Source organism: Podarcis pityusensis, assembly GCF_964106645.2.
Source record: "Podarcis pityusensis genome assembly, chromosome: 4".
Lineage (NCBI taxonomy): Eukaryota > Metazoa > Chordata > Lepidosauria > Squamata > Lacertidae > Podarcis > Podarcis pityusensis.
Genome location: NC_138027.1, coordinates 62,269,445 through 62,288,523, shown reverse-complemented (window position 1 = coordinate 62,288,523; position 19,079 = coordinate 62,269,445). Strand labels below are relative to the sequence as shown.

General features: G+C 40.5%; 1 protein-coding gene and 2 long non-coding RNA genes across 6 annotated transcripts in view; 1 reads left to right on the top strand and 2 right to left on the bottom strand.

Annotated features, from left to right (window-relative positions):
* Positions 1–9,392, top strand: part of IL1RAPL1 (interleukin 1 receptor accessory protein like 1) — a 658,802-nt gene extending 649,410 nt beyond the window's left edge. For all 4 annotated transcript variants that reach the window (XM_081003463.1, XM_081003461.1, XM_081003460.1 and 1 more), the window contains 2 exons: positions 2,428–2,598; positions 7,521–9,392. In XM_081003463.1, the coding sequence (XP_080859589.1) occupies positions 2,428–2,598; positions 7,521–8,239 (890 nt within the window). In that variant the 3' untranslated portion in view covers positions 8,240–9,392. The remainder of the gene's footprint in view (positions 1–2,427; positions 2,599–7,520) is intronic.
* Positions 1–19,079, bottom strand: part of LOC308476086 — a 107,828-nt gene that overhangs the window by 11,447 nt on the left and 77,302 nt on the right. The window contains exon 3 of the long non-coding RNA XR_013985694.1: positions 267–402. This is a non-coding gene — a long non-coding RNA (uncharacterized lncRNA). The remainder of the gene's footprint in view (positions 1–266; positions 403–19,079) is intronic.
* Positions 3,224–5,991, bottom strand: LOC308476100. Its single transcript, XR_013985714.1, has 3 exons — positions 5,804–5,991; positions 5,467–5,586; positions 3,224–3,755 (listed from the first exon to the last, which is right to left on the bottom strand). It is a non-coding gene; the product is annotated as an uncharacterized lncRNA (long non-coding RNA).

Here is a 19,079-nt window from a genome sequence, read left to right as displayed (position 1 = left end):
CTAAAGAAAACTAGATAATATCATTCACTAGTAAAAAAAAATCCTACTGTTGTAATATAAAATTATTACGTACGAAACAGTCTCTGTATCTTCTGACTTTCTTTTCAGGAGCCCGTCAGTGAGTGTGTTTACACGGTATCAGAATTCTCCCTATCTTGAGGAACTAGTTGATAGCAGACATATTTCAGGAACAGAAAGAGAGGAGGAGGGGACAGTGATAGGGGGCTTTCCATCCGTTTCAATAGGAACATTTTTATTTCTATTACCTTTCACAGCCAGAATATTATCCAGATAGCAGCTCCTGATTGAGCACAGGTTTGTGATTAGGGCCTTGCCATGTTCTCAGCTGTACTCAAAGTTCTTGCCAGTGTTGAATGGGCAGTTGAGCTCTCTTACCAATATCTGTAATTAAACAGGGAGGGAAACTATTAATGGCTACTTCCACTACAGAAGACAGTATGCCTCTGAATCCGAGTCACAAAGCTCTGCATACTGACATCCCATTGATATGTGGTTTGCTACTGTGAGGACAGAATGGTAGACTTGATGGGCCCCTGGCCTGATCCAGCAGCATTCTTATCTTCTTAGAACTAAACACATGATGGGTAACTGATTATAACTCCTAGCTTCCTACCTTAGTCTCATGTATCCTGCCCACCCTGCCCCCAACACTCACATATTTGCAATGGGGACATCTACATGTGGGATTTTTAATTGTTTGGGAACTTATGCAAGTGCATCCCAAATGAGTAGGTTTCCCCTTTGCAGCTTTCTGCAGTTAAGATGTGAATATTGTGGGGGCAGGGAAGGGCAGCAAGACATGTAATGTCAGAGACAGGAGACCTTTTCGCTTTACTCCACATACAGAGATCATATCTGCAGAGGGTCTGTGCTTTGTCTTGCATATAGCCAGACATCAGCACTGCCTTATAAGTTGGCATACTGTTGTTTTTACAGCTGTGTCTGAAAGGTAAAAAGGAGTAAAGTGGAAAAAAATGTTAGCAAATAGCTGAATTCAGCACTGAATCACTAGCATTACGTATGGTACAGAGTAGGATATTCAATCAGACCTTTTTACAAGCAATTGATATTCTCTATAGCCTGTGCATAATGCTGTCTAGAGAGTTAGATGGATGTTAACATTTCATTACTCCTGCCATTGATTTCCCCCTACTTTCTTCACAACAAACATCAAAATGTGACCTCTTATTCCACTGAATTAGTTCCAGAGCACTTGGCATTATTGACCCCTTAATGAAAATTAATGGTGGCTTCTTTCATTCAATCTTATAAGTAAGCAAACAGAATGCATATATTGAAAAGAGTACATTTATTTCCCATTGGAAAAGAAATAATATTATATTCAAAACAAAAGCTCACCTTAATGCAATGAACTGGGTTCATTGAAACAGAAATAAAAAGGATGGCTTTCATTGCAGTCTCCATTATCTTTTTACATATACATACATGCATCCACCAGATTTGTTTTCAAATGAATGTTAGAAGTGGGGTGGGGAGGGCTGATCTGTTACTTCTCAAACAAATTCTTCTCACTCACATTATTTGCAAAACTTTGCATTTATAATTTCAGTTTTTCCAACAATCCCAATTATGCATGTTTTATTATATTTCTTAAAATGGGCAAGTTGAGCCATAGAATTTCAGTTAAATTTATTAGCAAAGGGATGATCTAGTCTCCTTCCCCTATTCGCTGTATTACTTGAGTTCCCTGCCACCATCCCTATTCCCATTGACAGTAGTGCCACACGCAGGTATTTGTTCTTGTGGGAGAAAGGCATACACCTATGCTGCATGCAAGAGAGATGTCAAGTCAGGGCCATGCTGGCTAAAAAGAGCTCCTTCTGAAAGCAAATTTCAAAACTTTATATTTGAATCCTGAAATCCTAATGAAGATACTAATTTTGAATCCGACAATGATTTGAACAGTAGAGCATATAATACTGAAACAATTTTTTTCCAAAATGGGTTCTCGAAAATCCAGAAATCTGCCTCTTTTTTCTGCTTATTGCCTGCTAGAGAACAAATCAATACTGTACGTGATTACTTTTGAACTTTCACTGTGTGCACATCCGTCCTCCTAAGTTTTCAGTAACTGAAAACATGAGCCGTGATCCAGTGATGGGCCTGTACTTTTTGTCACACAACTGTGTACACACCATACGTGTTAGGAATATTGAAAGCACATGACTTCCTCCAAAGGAACTCACAGATACAGTTCCCAGCACCCTTAACAGACTACACAGCTCCAGAAGCCATGTGATTTAAACCTATGGTGTGTAAACAAGCCGAAATTGGTAACATGGCAGAAGATTTCAGATCAGACTATGTCTCTTGGTAAAAGGGGAAACATCAAGTCTGTCTTCTATCTTTCTTCTGTCCCTATTCCCCTTCCCTTTAAAACTGCAGATAACAAAGATTATGATGCATACCTGTCATACACCAAAGTGGATCCTGACCAGTGGAATCAGGAAACAGGAGAAGAAGAAAGATTTGCTCTTGAGATCCTACCAGATATGCTTGAAAAGCATTATGGGTACAAATTGTTCATTCCTGATAGAGATTTGATTCCAACTGGAAGTAAGTTTCAATTCTGTGTGTGCATGCATACATGTTTGTTTGTATACCAGTACCTTTACATATGTGTGTGTGTGTTTATTTTTTAAGATATATATTTAATGCAGTATTGTTTCAATGCTGTCTCATAAAAAAACTGTAGTAAAGTTTAGCAGTAATACTACCAGTTGCAAATATTAGATTCAATGTATTCTCTTTAGCTAAAACAAAGAAGAAAATGAATGTCCATTACACATTGATAAATCACGCAAACCCAATATCTGTGATCCAGGAACTTGATATGTAAAATGTATCCAAAAATTGAGGATACAAAATAAAATTATTCAAAGTTACAACATATTGTGGAAAATATCACTTAACAATAAGACCAGGATGAAAGTTGTCTGTAAACTGTTCAGAAGTGCCCTGAAAATGCCTCTCAGGTCACCTTTTTGCAATGCACCTGTTTCACAGTGCTTCTCCTCCTCGCAGCTGTGATCTTCACCATTATCACCACCACCTCAAAGTCCCCCAAAACGAGGGCTGGAAATATCTTCCTCACCCTGGCTTCAGATGATATAGTATTATTCCTAATAAAATCAAGAGTAAGAACAACATTCCTGTTCTGACTCTAAGAGACTTCTTGTCAAACAAAATGGTGCCTATGAGCCACCAGAACATCGCTAGTAATTTCTGGTGGATTTTTACCCTTTACCCTAAATACCACTGAAATGCTTTCAACTTTGCCTTCTGCAAATGGGACAATGGAGCGGGTTCAACTCAACCAAAAATTGTAGAACATCTGGCACTCAGTCCAATCCTGCCATGAATGCAGTGACCATGAACAGAGGAATCCCCATGGTGTATAACAGCGCCCAGTTGTGTACACACACACACACACACACACAGAAATATAGCAGGCTAACATGACACTTGCCTCATTAGTCCATTATTGGAAATAGGAAGGGCTTTTTTTCTTGTTGACCTTTTTTTAGGGCGGATCACCCACCGTCGCCAGGGAGTACCGGCTGAAGAAAACCCTGGGAATAGGGAATTTATGCATGCCTCTGATATCTTTGTCTAATTCATCTCCTGATTCAAATAAGGTGAATTACAATCCTTGGAAGAGTAATAAGGTGTACATACTCCTTCCATTGTACCTTAACTACTTGACACAGTTCCTGCATGGAGAGAAACAGTGGGGCAAAAGAAGGCTTCATTATGCCCTGCCTGTACAAGAATAACCTCTGAATTAATATGCAGACAGCACATAACTTTGTGGAATTCCTAAATGACACAATATTATGTCTCTAAATAATGGGACATTGAATTGTTTTGAACTGTGAAAAAGTAGGTTCAGTTTGCAAGGAAATTTAAGAACTCAGCTTTTACTACAACAACTACTGCAGAAATGTTCTATTGGGTTGAATTTTTGAATCAGCCTTAAACATAGTTTATGTGGGAAAACAGGAATTTTGTCTTACTGTGAATTTCTATTTGCAGATTAGGCTGGAGGACATTCCTCTGATAGGGATGGCACCTCCCACTGGATGTGACAGGCAGGTCTCCTGCCTCCTCTTTAGGAGCAGGAGTCATCCCACTCACCAGATCAACTGAGAGAGAGCAAAGATGACCCCTCATCCTATGATAGTCACTGATGCCCACAAGAGACCTGAAACAAAACCTTCAACAGGCATACTGACCATCCTCAAACAGGATAACACATTGAAGTAACAAGTTCCTGGTCCCAAGGAAAGAGGGTAATAGAAAGCTCTAATATATCTGGGTGAGCACAGATGCCCTAAGCCTATTACACCCACCAAACAGTGCAGAAGAAGGAGAGGTGGGCAGAATACCCTCCATCCTAATAGGAAGATAGAAATTCATGGCATTACAAGTTAGCATGTTTTGGCAGATCAGGATGGAGGACATTTCTTGGAAAGGGATATAGTAGAGCAATAAACATACTCAGGGAAGGCTTCCCCTGCGCCACTGTAACACATCACCACTTTCTGCAGGGCCTTCCTATCAAATGCCACATCAGCAGAACAGAACACATCTACCTTTGAGTGTCTAGTGAAGGTGTGAGAAGCCCATATGGCCACCTTAAAAATGTCAACCATTGGAAAACCACAATGACACGCAGCAGAATGGGTGCATAGGCCTTCACAATCATCCACGAGGTCTGGGTAACCACTGCTATCTTCTTCAAGGGGGTTGTTCCACGACGGATCATCACAAATGTGAAGAGGAAGGGGGACGGAAAACAATGAATGATGAAGAAAACTATTGCCTCACAGCAGGAATCAAAAGGAGAACAGGGATCAGAGGAGACACACTCAGCCAACACAAATAGAGGCAAAGGGTTTAGAAAAAGTTGGAAAATGCACACTAAATAGTCAGAAGACTTTATACAGACCACCTCCTGTACATCCTACAGATAGGGTTAGTCTGGTGCGTGGGATGGCTCCTACTGAGGCCCGTGCAGAGAAGGGGACAGCCCAGGGCTTTGGAATGCTAAGCTAGCTGGGGGGCCCTGCCAGGGACTGGCTGCTTTTTTATTTGAGTTCATAACTTTATTCTAACAAGGTTCCTGTCCCAGCCCTCAGACAAGATCTGCATGGGCCTGGGCATGCTCCTACCTCTGAAGAGGAGGCAGAAAATTTGGTTGGACCTTGCCTGTCACATCTAGTGAGAGGTGTCAACCCTATCCATGTCCTCCATGCTGATTTGGCAGATTACCACCCCTTGTCTCCCACCATCCAATGCTCTGTTGGATTGCTACCAAAAATCAATGAGCTCTATTCCTTCTCCAGGGAACAGGAAAGGAGCCACATTATTAAACATAATGAAATACACTGTTACCTTGCAGAAAGCCTCCATGACACTAACCTGCATTGTGGAGGATGGGGCCAAGTCTTTGTCTTTCTCGTTTATAAGAACTATCCAAACTTGGATGTCCCAGTTACAGACCAGGCTTTATCCTTTTCAGCCTTACTAGAAACAAGATATCTCCACAAACTTAAAGACCAACTAAGTTAGTTCTTGGTATGAGCTTTCGTGTGCAAGCACACTTCTTCAGATACACTTCTTCAGATACACTTCTGAAGAAGTGTGCTTGCACACGAAAGCTCATACCAAGAACTAACTTAGTTGGTCTTTAAGGTGCTACTGGAAGGAATTTTTTTGTTTTGACTATGGCAGACCAACACGGCTACCTATCTGTAACTTCCACAAACTTGTTATTAGAACTTATTCCCTTTTTAAAGAAAGGAGTCTGGTTCTAAGTGAAACAAATGAAAGCTATGTTAGTATTTGAGTTGAATGCGCAGCAGAAAATGAACTGAATAAAGAAACCCAGTTCGAGGAGCACACTTTACCCTGGACACAATTACACTGAGACTCTAGGTTTAGGAAAGTAAGAAAGCTAGCATTTATTATTGGAAATGCATTTTTGAAAGGAAATATTCTAATTCTTTTCTTCCCCTGTAAGTTTTATTAAAGGTAATAATAATAATAATAATTTTTATTTATACCCCGCCCTCCCCAGCCAAGGCCGGGCTCAGAGCGGCTTACAAGCAATAATAAAAACAAGTTGAATGATTACAACTTAAAAACAAAATTAAAATACAACATTAAAATATTGAAACATTAAAATATTAAAATGTAGCCTCATTGCAGGAGGAGAAGGAAAGGGAAAAAGAAAGAGAGGGAGGGAGGGAATCAAATTGGCTCCAAGCCAAAGGCCAGGCGGAACAACTCTGTCTTATAGGCCCTGCGGAAAGAAATCAGATCCTGCAGGGCCCCGGTCTCATGAGGCAGAGCGTTCCACCAGCCCGGAGCCAGAGTTGAAAAGGCCCTGGCTCTGGTTGAAGCCAATCTAACTTCCTTAGGGCCCGGGACCACTAGGGTGTTGCTGTTTATGGACCTTGAGGCTCTCCGTGGGGCATACCGGGAGAGGCGGTCCTGTAGGTACGAGGGTCCTAGGCCGTGAAGGGCTTTAAAGGTCAAAAGCAGCACCTTAAATCTGTCCTTGTACTCTACCGGGAGCCAGTGCAGTTTGAAAAGCACTGGGTGAATATGCTCCCATGGCAGAGACCCCGTGAGAAGCCTCGCTGCAGCATTCTGCACCCTCTGGAGTTTCTGGGTCAGCTTCAAGGGCAGCCCCGCGTAGAGCGAATTACAGTAGTCAAGCCTGGAGATGACCGTCGCATGGATCACTGTGGCCAGGTCGGGGCGGGAAAGCTAAGGGACCAACTGCTTGATGCGGCAAAGGTGGAAAAATGTCGCCTTGGCTGTTGCTGTAACTTGCGCCTCCATGGAAAGGGAGGCGTCAAGGATTACACCCAAACTCTTAACGGAAGGCAATGGCACTAATTGGGCCCCCGCAAGAGAAGGGAGTTGGTCCCTCATCCCCATGCCTATTAAAGGTAAAATAATAATAATAATAATAATAGTTTCATCTAGCTAAGGTGGAGATGCACTGAGCCATGCTTGCATTTGCATCTCAACTGAAGGAAGCGCCCTGTATGTCTGCTCTTATGAGGGAGGCACAGAGAAAAGGAAGGTGAGTAGGAGGTGTGGTCAGCAACCCTTATATCATCAGTCTAACATTTAAGGAAGATCAACAGCTCAACACTAGAAGAACACTCTAGGAAGTATGAAGGTTCCTCTCTCTTTCCACCCTTTCTCATGCAGATACACCAGCCTACTGTACAAGCCAAGTTGCACTCTGCAACAGGGGTATTCCTTTCTTGGTTCCTAGAATGAAGAATGGGAACTTACTTGGGGGGAATTCTTATTTACCACACATGACTGACCAAATGGTTATTTGTAAATCTGCACTGAATGTTTGCATAATGCATAAATAAAAAGGACTTTGTTTTTAAGCAATTTGAAGCTCTGGTATAATTTTTGCCTGACCTTGAGCCTCTCTTGCTTTACAGCATACATAGAAGATGTGGCAAGATGTGTAGACCAAAGCAAGCGACTGATCATTGTCATGACTCCAAACTACGTGGTAAGAAGAGGCTGGAGTATCTTTGAACTGGAAACAAGGCTTCGGAACATGCTAGTTACGGGAGAAATTAAAGTAATACTGATTGAGTGCAGTGAACTTCGGGGAATCATGAACTACCAGGAGGTTGAGGCCCTGAAACATACCATCAAACTCCTAACTGTTATTAAATGGCACGGACCAAAATGCAACAAGTTGAATTCCAAATTCTGGAAACGTTTACAGTACGAAATGCCTTTTAAGAGGATAGAACCCATCACACACGAGCAGGTTTTAGATGTCAGTGAGCAGGGCCCCTTTGGGGAACTGCAGACGGTCTCAGCTATTTCCATGGCTGCTGCTACCTCCACGGCTCTTGCCACGGCCCATCCTGATCTGCGCTCCACCTTTCATAACACGTATCATTCCCAGATGCGCCAGAAACACTATTATCGAAGCTATGAATACGACGTACCTCCTACTGGCACCCTGCCTCTTACCTCAATAGGTAACCAGCATACCTACTGCAACATCCCTATGACACTTATTAATGGGCAGAGGCCACAGATAAAAACTAACAGGGAGCAGAATCCCGACGAGGCTCACACAAACAGTGCGATACTGCCACTCCTACCACGGGAAACCAGTATATCAAGTGTCATTTGGTGACATAAATGCAAGGGGGAACTCGCCCCCCTTGTGTAGAAGCTAAGTCTGCAGTCTGGTGCCTGGAACTACATCCTCGACTGCTGCTGTTAAACATGCATTACAATCTATGAAATATGAGGAAAAACAGGGTCTTGTACATATGTTTTTGCAAATTTCTTTGTAGCATCAGTCTTCCTGTTTTACCCATGTCTCCTGCCATTCACATTTTGACTTTGTTTTATATGTCATTGGGATTTGTATATTTGCATTTTTTAAAAAAAGAGAAAAAATGAAGAGACTGCTGTATAGATAGGAAAACCTTTTTGCTTCATTAGTATAGTTTGAGTGTTATTTTTTAAAACATTTATTGGGAATGCTTGGACAAAGTTATGTTGAATCCAGAAGCACTATCCATTTGTTGGCCCGCCTAGCCTGATTCCCAGCGGCCATGCTTGCAGCAATTCACCAGTGTGCGTGTGTGCGTGTGGGGGGGGGGAGGGGGACATTTGTTCTTAGGAGGACCCCACTAACGACTCATAGCCCTATCTTCATTCATTATCCCACTGCTACACACTTTACCCCCTTACCCTTGCCTTTTTTACAGCACCACACAGAGTGAAATTACAGGTGGTCTAAATGTCTTAACATTTCACATAGTTAATAGTTGTGGAACAAAACAAAACAAAATAAAAATACACAACCCAGTCTGTATCACTTGGTTCACAATAACCACTATGGAGTATGTAGAAAGAAAAATAGGGTGTTATGCTTTATTTTATGAGTTGGTTGTATTCCTTTTATATAAAGATAATAACATGCCGACTCTAATTCATTCAGTTCCTGAGAAAGTGTTGGATGTGTTTGTGACTCCCTCCCCCACTCCGTTTTTGGTTGGGACCAGTGGATCTCTTTCTTGCTTTAAATTCTTCAAATGAGATTATTTACATTCATCAGGCAAGTATGGCAATAGGCACTGAAGTGCACTAAACCCCGCAGAGATTTACGGTGATGGCTTCCAAACCAAAGGAAAGCAGAAGGACAATATCTAATATGGTTTGTCACATTGTATTACAAAAAAGTTGTCTTTTAAGAAGTATGAGAAAATCCTTTTGCAGCCGATTTGGAGTCCCCGTGTATATTAAAGTTTGGTCATTGCCTTTTCTTTTTGCTGATACATCCAGAATTTAGAATTCTTTATTATTCATTCTTATCTTTTTTTAAAAGAAGAAGAAGAAGCTTGTAGTAATAATTTAGAAGGTGTTTTTTTTTAATTCCAAGGTTGTTTAAAGAAGATCTCAGGAGGTTGCAAAAGTAAATACCAACAAACATCAATATTTTATAAAAGAGTAATATTTAAATCAGACCCAGAAATGTTGGAAACAATTAATGTTATTGAATAAAATAAACTAGTTTTATTTTAAATGTATGATTTCATCTTTAAAAAGTTAAAGAAGGATCATGGAACATGGCTCTGGGAAACATTCTCTGCATAAACCTCAGGACTGATTTTTTTGCCCACACAGAATTCAATGAGAGTTTGTCATAGACATTAACGGAGCCAATTAACTCCTCATTCACTGAATGTTAACACAGTCAGCATTAATCTCCATATTTACACATACTGATGCAATAGTCACATTTCACATAAGAACCATGAGAGGGAGGAACAGTAGGATTGCTTATCATATGGCACTAGCCTTTTGGGAGCACACTTCTAATGCTGATTAACTTACACCAGAACAGAATGTGACCTTTTTGTTTGTCTTGCACTCAAAATGCAACAATTTAACTGCTGGAAATGACTATTTGAAACTATCGAATTCACCGCAGATGGAGGGAGTTTCCTATAGAGCTGACCAGTAACGGCTGCTATAATAGATACTGTCTGTTTTGTTTGACTGCCAAGTTATAGTTTGGTTTGGATAAGATGCAATGTGGTGAAATAATCTGTAACCTGCATTCTAGAGGTGCTTGTGGGCTTCAACCTGTACACTAGAAATATCCAGTCTCATGTTGTAACTGGAAAGGAAGCATCTGCAAGTCATATTCAAGAGCCTTTAGGATGTATATAGACATTTATTTGCCTAACAATATTCATTTCTGTGACAGTTAACTCAGGTCCTTTTCTAATAATGTTATTTTGTTAGTATGTGCTCCCCACCACCACCACCAAAATAAAAGCCTGGGCATGTGCCAAATAAATCACATCAAGCAAATAAAGCTGCCAGGACGAACAAAGCAGCTTTGCACATTTTGTTCTTTGAAAATGTAAGATGGCTATTATAGACACCTGCCAAGTACTGATGGAATTTAATGGCCTTTAATGAGATTCCAAATCTCAGACCTTTTCCCCTCCATTCTCCAAATTCCCAACAAAAGGTAAATTGGTGCAATGGCCTTTTCTTTTATATTTTTGAAGCTTAGATCTGAGTTGTAAAGTAACTGTAAAGCATTGCAGTATGACCACAGCTACGCTGTAGGTGTTAGCAGGTTTGGTTTCTCTTTTTTTAAGGTTTTTTTTTTGTTTAAGTCTCACCAGGAATACTTTTCTTCTTCTATTTTTAATGTAGATTTAAGCACTTTGAATAGCATGATTCAGGGATTAATGGGTACTATTTGATATTCACACTACTTAAAGAAAAGATTTTCTTATAATGCTTTGTCATATTATTAAATAAAATCAAACAAATGAGAAAAGGAAGAGTATGTGAGATAAAGGCTCCAAATGGCTGGAGACCGCCATATTTGGCTTTAGAAACATTCCGCCCAAGTATTCCTCTTCTATAAACAGCTGTGCGAGAAACAGTAAAGGAACTGTCATATGTTCACGTACTCAATGTTTGACTAAAATTCTGTTAGAACACAAAATAAAAAGAAAAAAAAGTATTTGCCCTAGTTCCTGGGCTCTATCCTTTGTTTTTTACTGGGGAAGGAGGAGGTGGGAGAGAAGCATTCTGTGAAAGTTTGCATGCAAAGCCATGTTAAAGGCTTATCCATAAAAGCACAGCACTTTGTTTGGGGAAAAAGTTCACAACCAAAGCAGAGCTAAGTGTGCTTACTTCTGTATCCACAAATCTGTTTTGAATTGTGGTCAAATTCAACAGCACAATCACTGGACAAAGGTTACATCTTTGGCTCAAAATCCACAGCTAATACAGGGTCATATGGATTATGTCAGTAATTGTGTGTTAAACCTCCTTAGTCCCTGACCATCCTTAAGGTGGAGCTACTATTCTCTGAAAGAAGTGGCCATTCACCATCTGCTTTGATTTTTCTCACCCCAAAGGGTCCAAGGTAAGTAGTAGGTGTACTGCTAAACGGCCTTTTCATACCACCATTTTTAAGAAAATGTCACCATAAGGAGATAATTATGGAAGCACTTATACACAATGAGTTGGATCTACAGTGACTTCCATAAATAAAATATAGCCCTTCCATTCATGGAAGCCATTAACCTCTTGAGGAGGCTCTGCAGAAGAGTAAAGCGTCTTCTTTTTTTTAACTTATTCTCCCATCCTCCCATCCCCTGCAGTACTTTTCATGTTGCTCTAGGTCTCACAATCCCTCAAAACGGATAAGGGACACTGCAAGGGGAGGGAAGAGCTAGTTAAGATTGCCTCCTCTCAGCTTCCTCCAGCAAGAGGAGAATTCTGCTGAATGTGAACCTGGATCCAATGTCCAGAAAAGTAAGGAAATCACTAAATTAATGGAAATTCTTCCACCTTAAAGATAATTATGTGAATAACCATTGTACCACTAATGCTGAAGACCCATAGAATTCTAACAGTACTTTTGCAGATGTATACATCTATTCTTAGTATCCAGCCGACAGAACCAAGCAGAGAACCCTGGATACTAGATAAATAACTGGACCATATACGCTCTTATTCCTGTACATTCTTTTCTTATTTCTTTAATATTATGCATTAAATTCAATCATGTTTAGACCTAAGATATACATTGGTACCTCAGTTTAAGAACAGTCCGGTTTAAGAACAATTTGGTTTACAAATTCCACAAAACCAGAAATAGTGTCTTGGTTTCAGAACTTTACCTTGGTCTAAGAACGGAATCCAAAGGGTGGAAGGGCACCGGCGGTGGGAGGCCTCATTAGGAAAAGTGCACCTCAGTTTAAGAACAGTTTTGGTTTAAGAACGGACTTCCAGAACGGATTAAGTTCGTAAACCTAGGTACCACTGTATTGGGAGAATGGACCTGATAAAGTCTTCGTTTCCCTTCTTTCTTTCTTTTATTTTAAGAGAAGCTGTATCCAGGTTTTAAAAGCATGATTGAAAATATGTGATGATATAGGCATTTTGGAATGGAAGAAGCATCTGACTCCTAGAAATATATAGCTACATTAAGCCATGGACCTCTACTGGAATAGAAGAGCACATCAACTTGGTAGGAGATGTGGCCTACAAGTGTACCAGCAGTGTTTGTAAATATTACTCTGCATTTTAGCAGAGCTGCCTCTTTGTATACTTGCTGCTGCTGACCAGAGATGCTGTGGGATGAACCACATTTGTTAATTCCGTCAGTCACCATGAAATACAACCCTTTCCTTGCAGATCCAGTACATCATTTAGAGCAACTGTTTCAACTCTCATCCAAATCTCACATACTGCTTATTGTAACACATTTCTACTCACTTTGGAACTCTTAGAGCAGGAATTAAATGAACATAGACAGCTTTGCAACACACAGTCTCTGCCTTCATAACACATTTCAATATCTTTAGCAGTTTGCTTGTAAAAAGCACTTGTTTCGCAGGAGAGCAAAGGAAAATACCCGTCACATATCATTTTGGTAGCATGAAGGGATTTGTCTGTCAAAATTTAGAATGTTGCTATTCTTTTGAAGTGCTGAGCCAGGCTATAGCTGCTGGAGATATTTTAGCTGCTTCACCATTCTCTCCCATCTTGCTATTCCAGAAACTTTGGAGAGAAAGACTAATATAACTCATTTGGTCCACTGTGGTTTTTTGTCATTCATTGTTTTAATATGATCCTTAAATTGGTCTCCCTCACAGTTTATATGGGGGGATAAAGCAAGAGATGATAGCTGCCCATAGCATTCAGGTTGACAAAATGTACCTTGGAAAAACCATAAAGGTAAGGTCATGCTAATGGGCAAGAATCACTAAAAATAATCTTTGTTGTTGATCAGCTGCAATTGTTTAAAGTAAGTCAAGTAAGTCAAACTCAAATCTTCATTATGGCCACAGGCCAGCATAAGGTAAAAGCACCTACATACAAAAGTAGAGCATGCTAAATAGGCGATAGGGCAACTATAGAAGTAAGGGGTACGCAAATACTCATTCTCTCAATTACAATAAACCAGGATGAGATCGAAACATATAAGGCACATAAATCAAGCAGAATATAAAATGTTTAAATTTAAACCTTCAGTTTTAGACCTGTTGTCATAAAGTAAGATTTGTGTTTTAACAGCAGTAATGAACAATTCATATACCACAACTACCTCAGGTTTTAAACCCATAAGAAACAAATGACAAAATGACATTTCACCCAAGCTATAGGACGTAAACTTTGTAATCCAGAGGACTCATTCAGATTGAAAAGCAGTTTCTCACATGTCACGCACTTATGGAAGTTATTGGGGAAGGTCGGGGAAGGCTGCTTTGGTTCTTCTATCAAGGGCAGCTAACCTCCAGATATTCATAAATGACAACTCTCATTATCCCTGACTATTGGCCATGCTGCATGGAGCTCCCATGGTAGTGGGAGTCTAAATAGGAGGGCCATGGTTAACCACAGCTGCTCTAAAATTTGGATAGCTTTGGAAACATAAAAAAGAATAAACAATACTTTTCCCATTCAAAGATTTATTAGCTTCTAAAAGGCTCTGCACCAATCCACAGAACTGAGAGAGAAGCGGAAGAATTGGTACACACCACTGTTACCTCATTCTTACAGTGTGGATTAAACTGGAAACTAAAGTGTGAAGGAGGAAAAAAGTCTCAACCAAGTCCCAACCACTCTTCCAAATTGTCAACTAATTTTGTGAGAGACTTGTGAAGGAAATATCCACTTATGTATGGGGGGTGTTGGGGGAGACATCAAGCTGCGCCTGAACACCTCCTTTACCCTGTCCTGGTTCATAGCTAACTGCTGATGGGTACCGTCACTGGTTTTACTTTAAATAAACAAAAAAAGCCCCACTCTGCTACTGATGGAGTAACAAAGCAGAACGCCTGTATTTCCTTCCACTAGAAATCTGTTCCTCAGTGGCAAAATGACACTATTTGGTACAGTCTGCCTGGAAGAAGGTATTCCTGAGCATCTGTCACTACATTGCTCCTTCCCCAAGATGAGTAACTGGCCCTTGGAGCAATGGGATGGGAGAGGCAAGAGTTGTGGACATTTTGCAGTCAAGTAAAGAAGGCTTTTGCTTGCTTTGGATCTGCTTGTCAGCAATAGAACAAAATATACTTTTTTCAAGACTTGTAACGTTCAGCTACTGAACATTAGTGAAGTACAGGACAGTCTGCAACAGGCATCCCCAACCTTCAGCCCTTCCAAATGTTTTGGACTACAGTTCCCATCATCCCTGACCACTGGTCCTGTTAGCCTAGGGATCATGGGAGTTGTAGGCCAAAACATTTGGAGGGCCGCAGGTTGGGGGTGCCTGGTCTACAATCTGCACTGAGGCCACATTTCTCCTGTAGAAATCTAGCATATGGTGCAAGCCTCTACAAAGGTCCCTCAACCCTTGTGCCCCAAATATTTTTTCTGGCACTACCATGACATCTTAGGCTAGAATCACTTTGTGTGCAAAAATCCTTATAGCCACTGCTTCTCCACAAAGCAGTCTCAACAGGGCGTGATATGCAGTGTAGAAGCAAAAAGCAGGGAAGGAATGCTTCCTACTTCAACTCTTGCTTCCAACTCCTGGCTCCCACTCTGGGATTCCAGCACAAAGCAACAAGTGACCACATTTGTTGCTTATGTGCAACCTCACCTGGAAGTTAACCCACCTTTCTCCCATTTCCTTATGTTTGTAAAACGCATGGTGCTTATGAGTGACATGCAGAATGTAAGATGGATCTTTGAAAACTTTCCTGATTCATAGATAGCCCTGTTCTGTGCCTGAAAGGAACCTACTATTAGTATAATATAATTAATTTAATACATTTTTCAAAGTATTTTGTTTTCTGGTAGCAGTTTAACTCCATCATACCTTAAGATGTAATACTTTGTTCTTGTTCTCTATGTTAACGACACTTGAAGTTAAGAAGATAGGTCAATAAAATTGACTGGAAGTTTACAAAATCGTCAGCTTCCATTTTTAAGCTTCGTGCTTCTGTTTGCATTGATTCTATATTGTATATTCTATGTATAAATATGAAAACAATATGAAAACAAGCTACAACAGGGGTAGGTAACCTGTGGCCCTCTAACTGTTGCTCTGCTGCACCTCCCATCTTCCCTGATCATTAGCCATGCTGGCTGGGCCTTATGAGAGTTAGAGTACATCAGCCTGAAGAGAGACCCAGATTCCCCACCCCTGGGCTATGGAATAAATAGTAAGAGGTGTTCAGCCTGAAATATTCCCAGTGATTCGCCCTCAAAAAGAGTATGATGATGCTAAAAAGATAGTGTTTCTCCCTGGAGGTAATAATTAATATACCCTACCACAAGCAAATGGGACGTGGGTGGCGCTGTGGGTTAAACCACAGAGCCTAGGACTTGCCAATCAGAAGGTCGGCAGTTCGAATCCCCGCAACGGGGTGAGCTCCCATTGCTTGGTCCCTGCTCCTGCCAACCTAGCAGTTCAAAAGCACGTCAAAGTGCAAGTAGATAAATAGGTCTGGCGGGAAGGTAAACGGCATTTCCGTGCACTGCTCTGGTTCGCCAGAAGCGGCTTAGTCATGCTGGCCACATGACCCGGAAGCTGTACGCCAGCTCCCTCGGCCAATAAAGCGAGATGAGCGCCGCAACCCCAGAGTCAGTCACTACTGGACCTAATGGTCAGGGGTCCCTTTACCTTTACCTTTTACCACAAGCATAATCTGCGTGAGCAAGATCATGTGGTGTACTTTCTCATCCACACTTTAAATAAAATATCTCACGATTCTGAAGTTATCGTGGTAGCCGTTTCAGATGATTTGGCTTCTAATCAAAGGAATGTTTATTTTCTCAGCAGTCATGTATGCTGTTTTTGGAGTGGATGCTTTTCATTGTTTGACAGGTAAATTGCAGGGGAATATTTTAGGGACACCCTTCATAACAAGCTTAACAGGTGACCAGCAATGCACTTACAAGGCGGGTGGAGTGTTTGCCAGAGCTTTTGTTCTCTGGTGAACAGTTTGCAGTAGCTGTAATTATGCACTTGGGGACACTTAGAAAGACAATTAAAACAATTAGCATTATACATGTAACTTAAGCATTACATTAGAATGCTTCACATTTATCTTCCTAACACCTAGAAAACATCGAATTATACACATACTACAAAGTTATGGACATACTACAAAACAATTATTCACACAGCACCAAAGCAGGATAATCACACAGGTCTCTACTTTAAAGCAACAATCCCACTAAAGTCGAGTTAGCTCAGTTCAATTCTACCTCTATGGTCAGTCCCAGGTGACCTGTTTAATTAGCATTCAGCCTGAATTGTTTGCAGAGACATAAGCTATTTAATGAGTATTCAGCTAGAGTTGTTTGTGGGGAGATCAGATTACCATGGGTCAAGCCACACTTCCCAATCTATTTTCCTGTCATTTTCCTTATTGCAAAAAGCCCACTCTTTTGGAGAAGTGGGTTTGCTTCTCACCGGGGTTCAGGTCAGATTTAATTACACAGATGGGATATGACCAAATCCCACCCCAAAATATTGACAGCCTGGAAATGCCCTCAGTGGAATGCAGAACTTTGACAGACTTCTGCCATAGAAACACTGAGGTTTAAAAAGATGGTGCTTATAGTCATAGCAATAAAGTTACCTGCTTTCCACAAAGAGATCTATAACAGAGTTTCATTCTCAAAAACCTGAACAATCCTATATCCAAAGAATATTTGGTTTTTTTTCCAACTTCACGTAAATGCTGTCCAGTCTCTTGAATTTCAGCAGCAGAAACATGCAAAGAGCACTGTGATTGTTTACACTGAATTCTGTAACAACTAGTATCTTTTTGTTTGGCACCTGTGATCATGATGGAGTCATGGAGTCACATGACTTGCTGAAACAATTGCAACAGGCTTAATTTTTTGAATTTCTATCAACTTTTATTCCTAAGAATGCTGCACATGCTAGCAATATTTTAAAAAACCTTATTTTTTCCAAACCCAGGAAGGGGAAATGGTCGAGGAAACATACACCATAAAGTAGGTAAAATATAGGGTTTCTTTCCATAAAATAAATACAAGGTGTGTGCATAATTTCAGAGCAGATAAACAAGGTGTATGTGCAGTTTACTTTTCGATGTTACTCTTTTACTGGCAAAAATGCAAAGTTATCATGACACAGTAAGCTTTCCCCTCTTGTAAACTGAGACAAAAATAAAACTGTGCCACTGTGTGTGAAAACTTTTTTTAAAAAAAGCCAAATGACTGCCAGTATTAATTTTACAGAGTTGTTTTGAAAGCTGTTTGAATTGGCTACATTAGTGGCAGATTGTTCGCCAGCTCAACCCTATGATCCTATAGATCTCAGTGGCACAAGATAAATTCAAAACCTGAGCCCAGTAAGTGTAACAGAAACAGATGTTCAGCCTTGCTTGCCAGGAACATACAAATCTACCTTTGGTATAATATGTGGCCAGCTCAGTTTTGCATGAAAAGTCCAGACCATTTCACACAGAGAAGTCACTCAAACGAACAATCAATCTTCTCTTCCTAGCTTACTACATGCATTAGGCTGACCATGTATCTCATTTTATAGAGGACAGATCTCTGTTTGCAGGACTGTCCAATCAACGTCTGCTTCAAAGGTAAGAAACTAGAAGAAGAGAAAGCAGAGTGTGTGAAATTGCCTATCAAGAATTAGCATCTGGACAGCAGATGGAGCAGGCACACAGGTGACCTGCTCACAGTCTTCCCCACCTTGGTGAGATGTAATGTGTTTCTGTGTAAATCATAGTAATCAGTTCTAAATGCACAATGATACATATATGCGAGCATATACAAATTTTATGCAAATCTGTATCCTTCCTCACCCATACCCCATTGGATGATGCATTTCCTTCTTTTTGGCAATGTATAAGTGGCCTAATATGCATGTTGTGGGGTTTTTTTAAAAAAAAAAGGGGGAAAGAGAAATAATTTAAAATGTAATCCCCATCCATTTCCAAACACACACATATACATGCACACACGGAGTCTGGTGCTGTCCAGAATGGAATATCCCTAATAGCCTGTGCCAAATGGCAAGAAACCTGCTACTCATTCCCACATCACTAGGTTACTATCAGAGGGAAAGAGAATAACCAGGACTCAGCTAAATTGATAAAGAAAAAGCGTTGTATATGCGATATAACATTGTGCCACCAGATGGTGCTGTGGAGTCCTGTTTTTCTCTACCTGTTTTCCCTGTTTAAATTTACAACGTGTTTAACTGAAACGCTTCTTTGATGTGCCTAGATCCAGCCCTATTCACCTCGTTGGTTAGGTAGGTATCATATAAATATTGAGTCCTGGTGCAGGGTGGCCACTGGGATTGCCGCTCTATGTTTGTTTGTAATACCTAAGTAATCCACCCAAAATTTACCTAGCACTATTTCACTAGCTCAAGACCAAACATTCATTATTATCATTGTAGACTATACTGTGTCTTGGGTTAACAGCACACACTCTCATAAATCTTCTTTTATTGGATTGGGCCATAAACATCA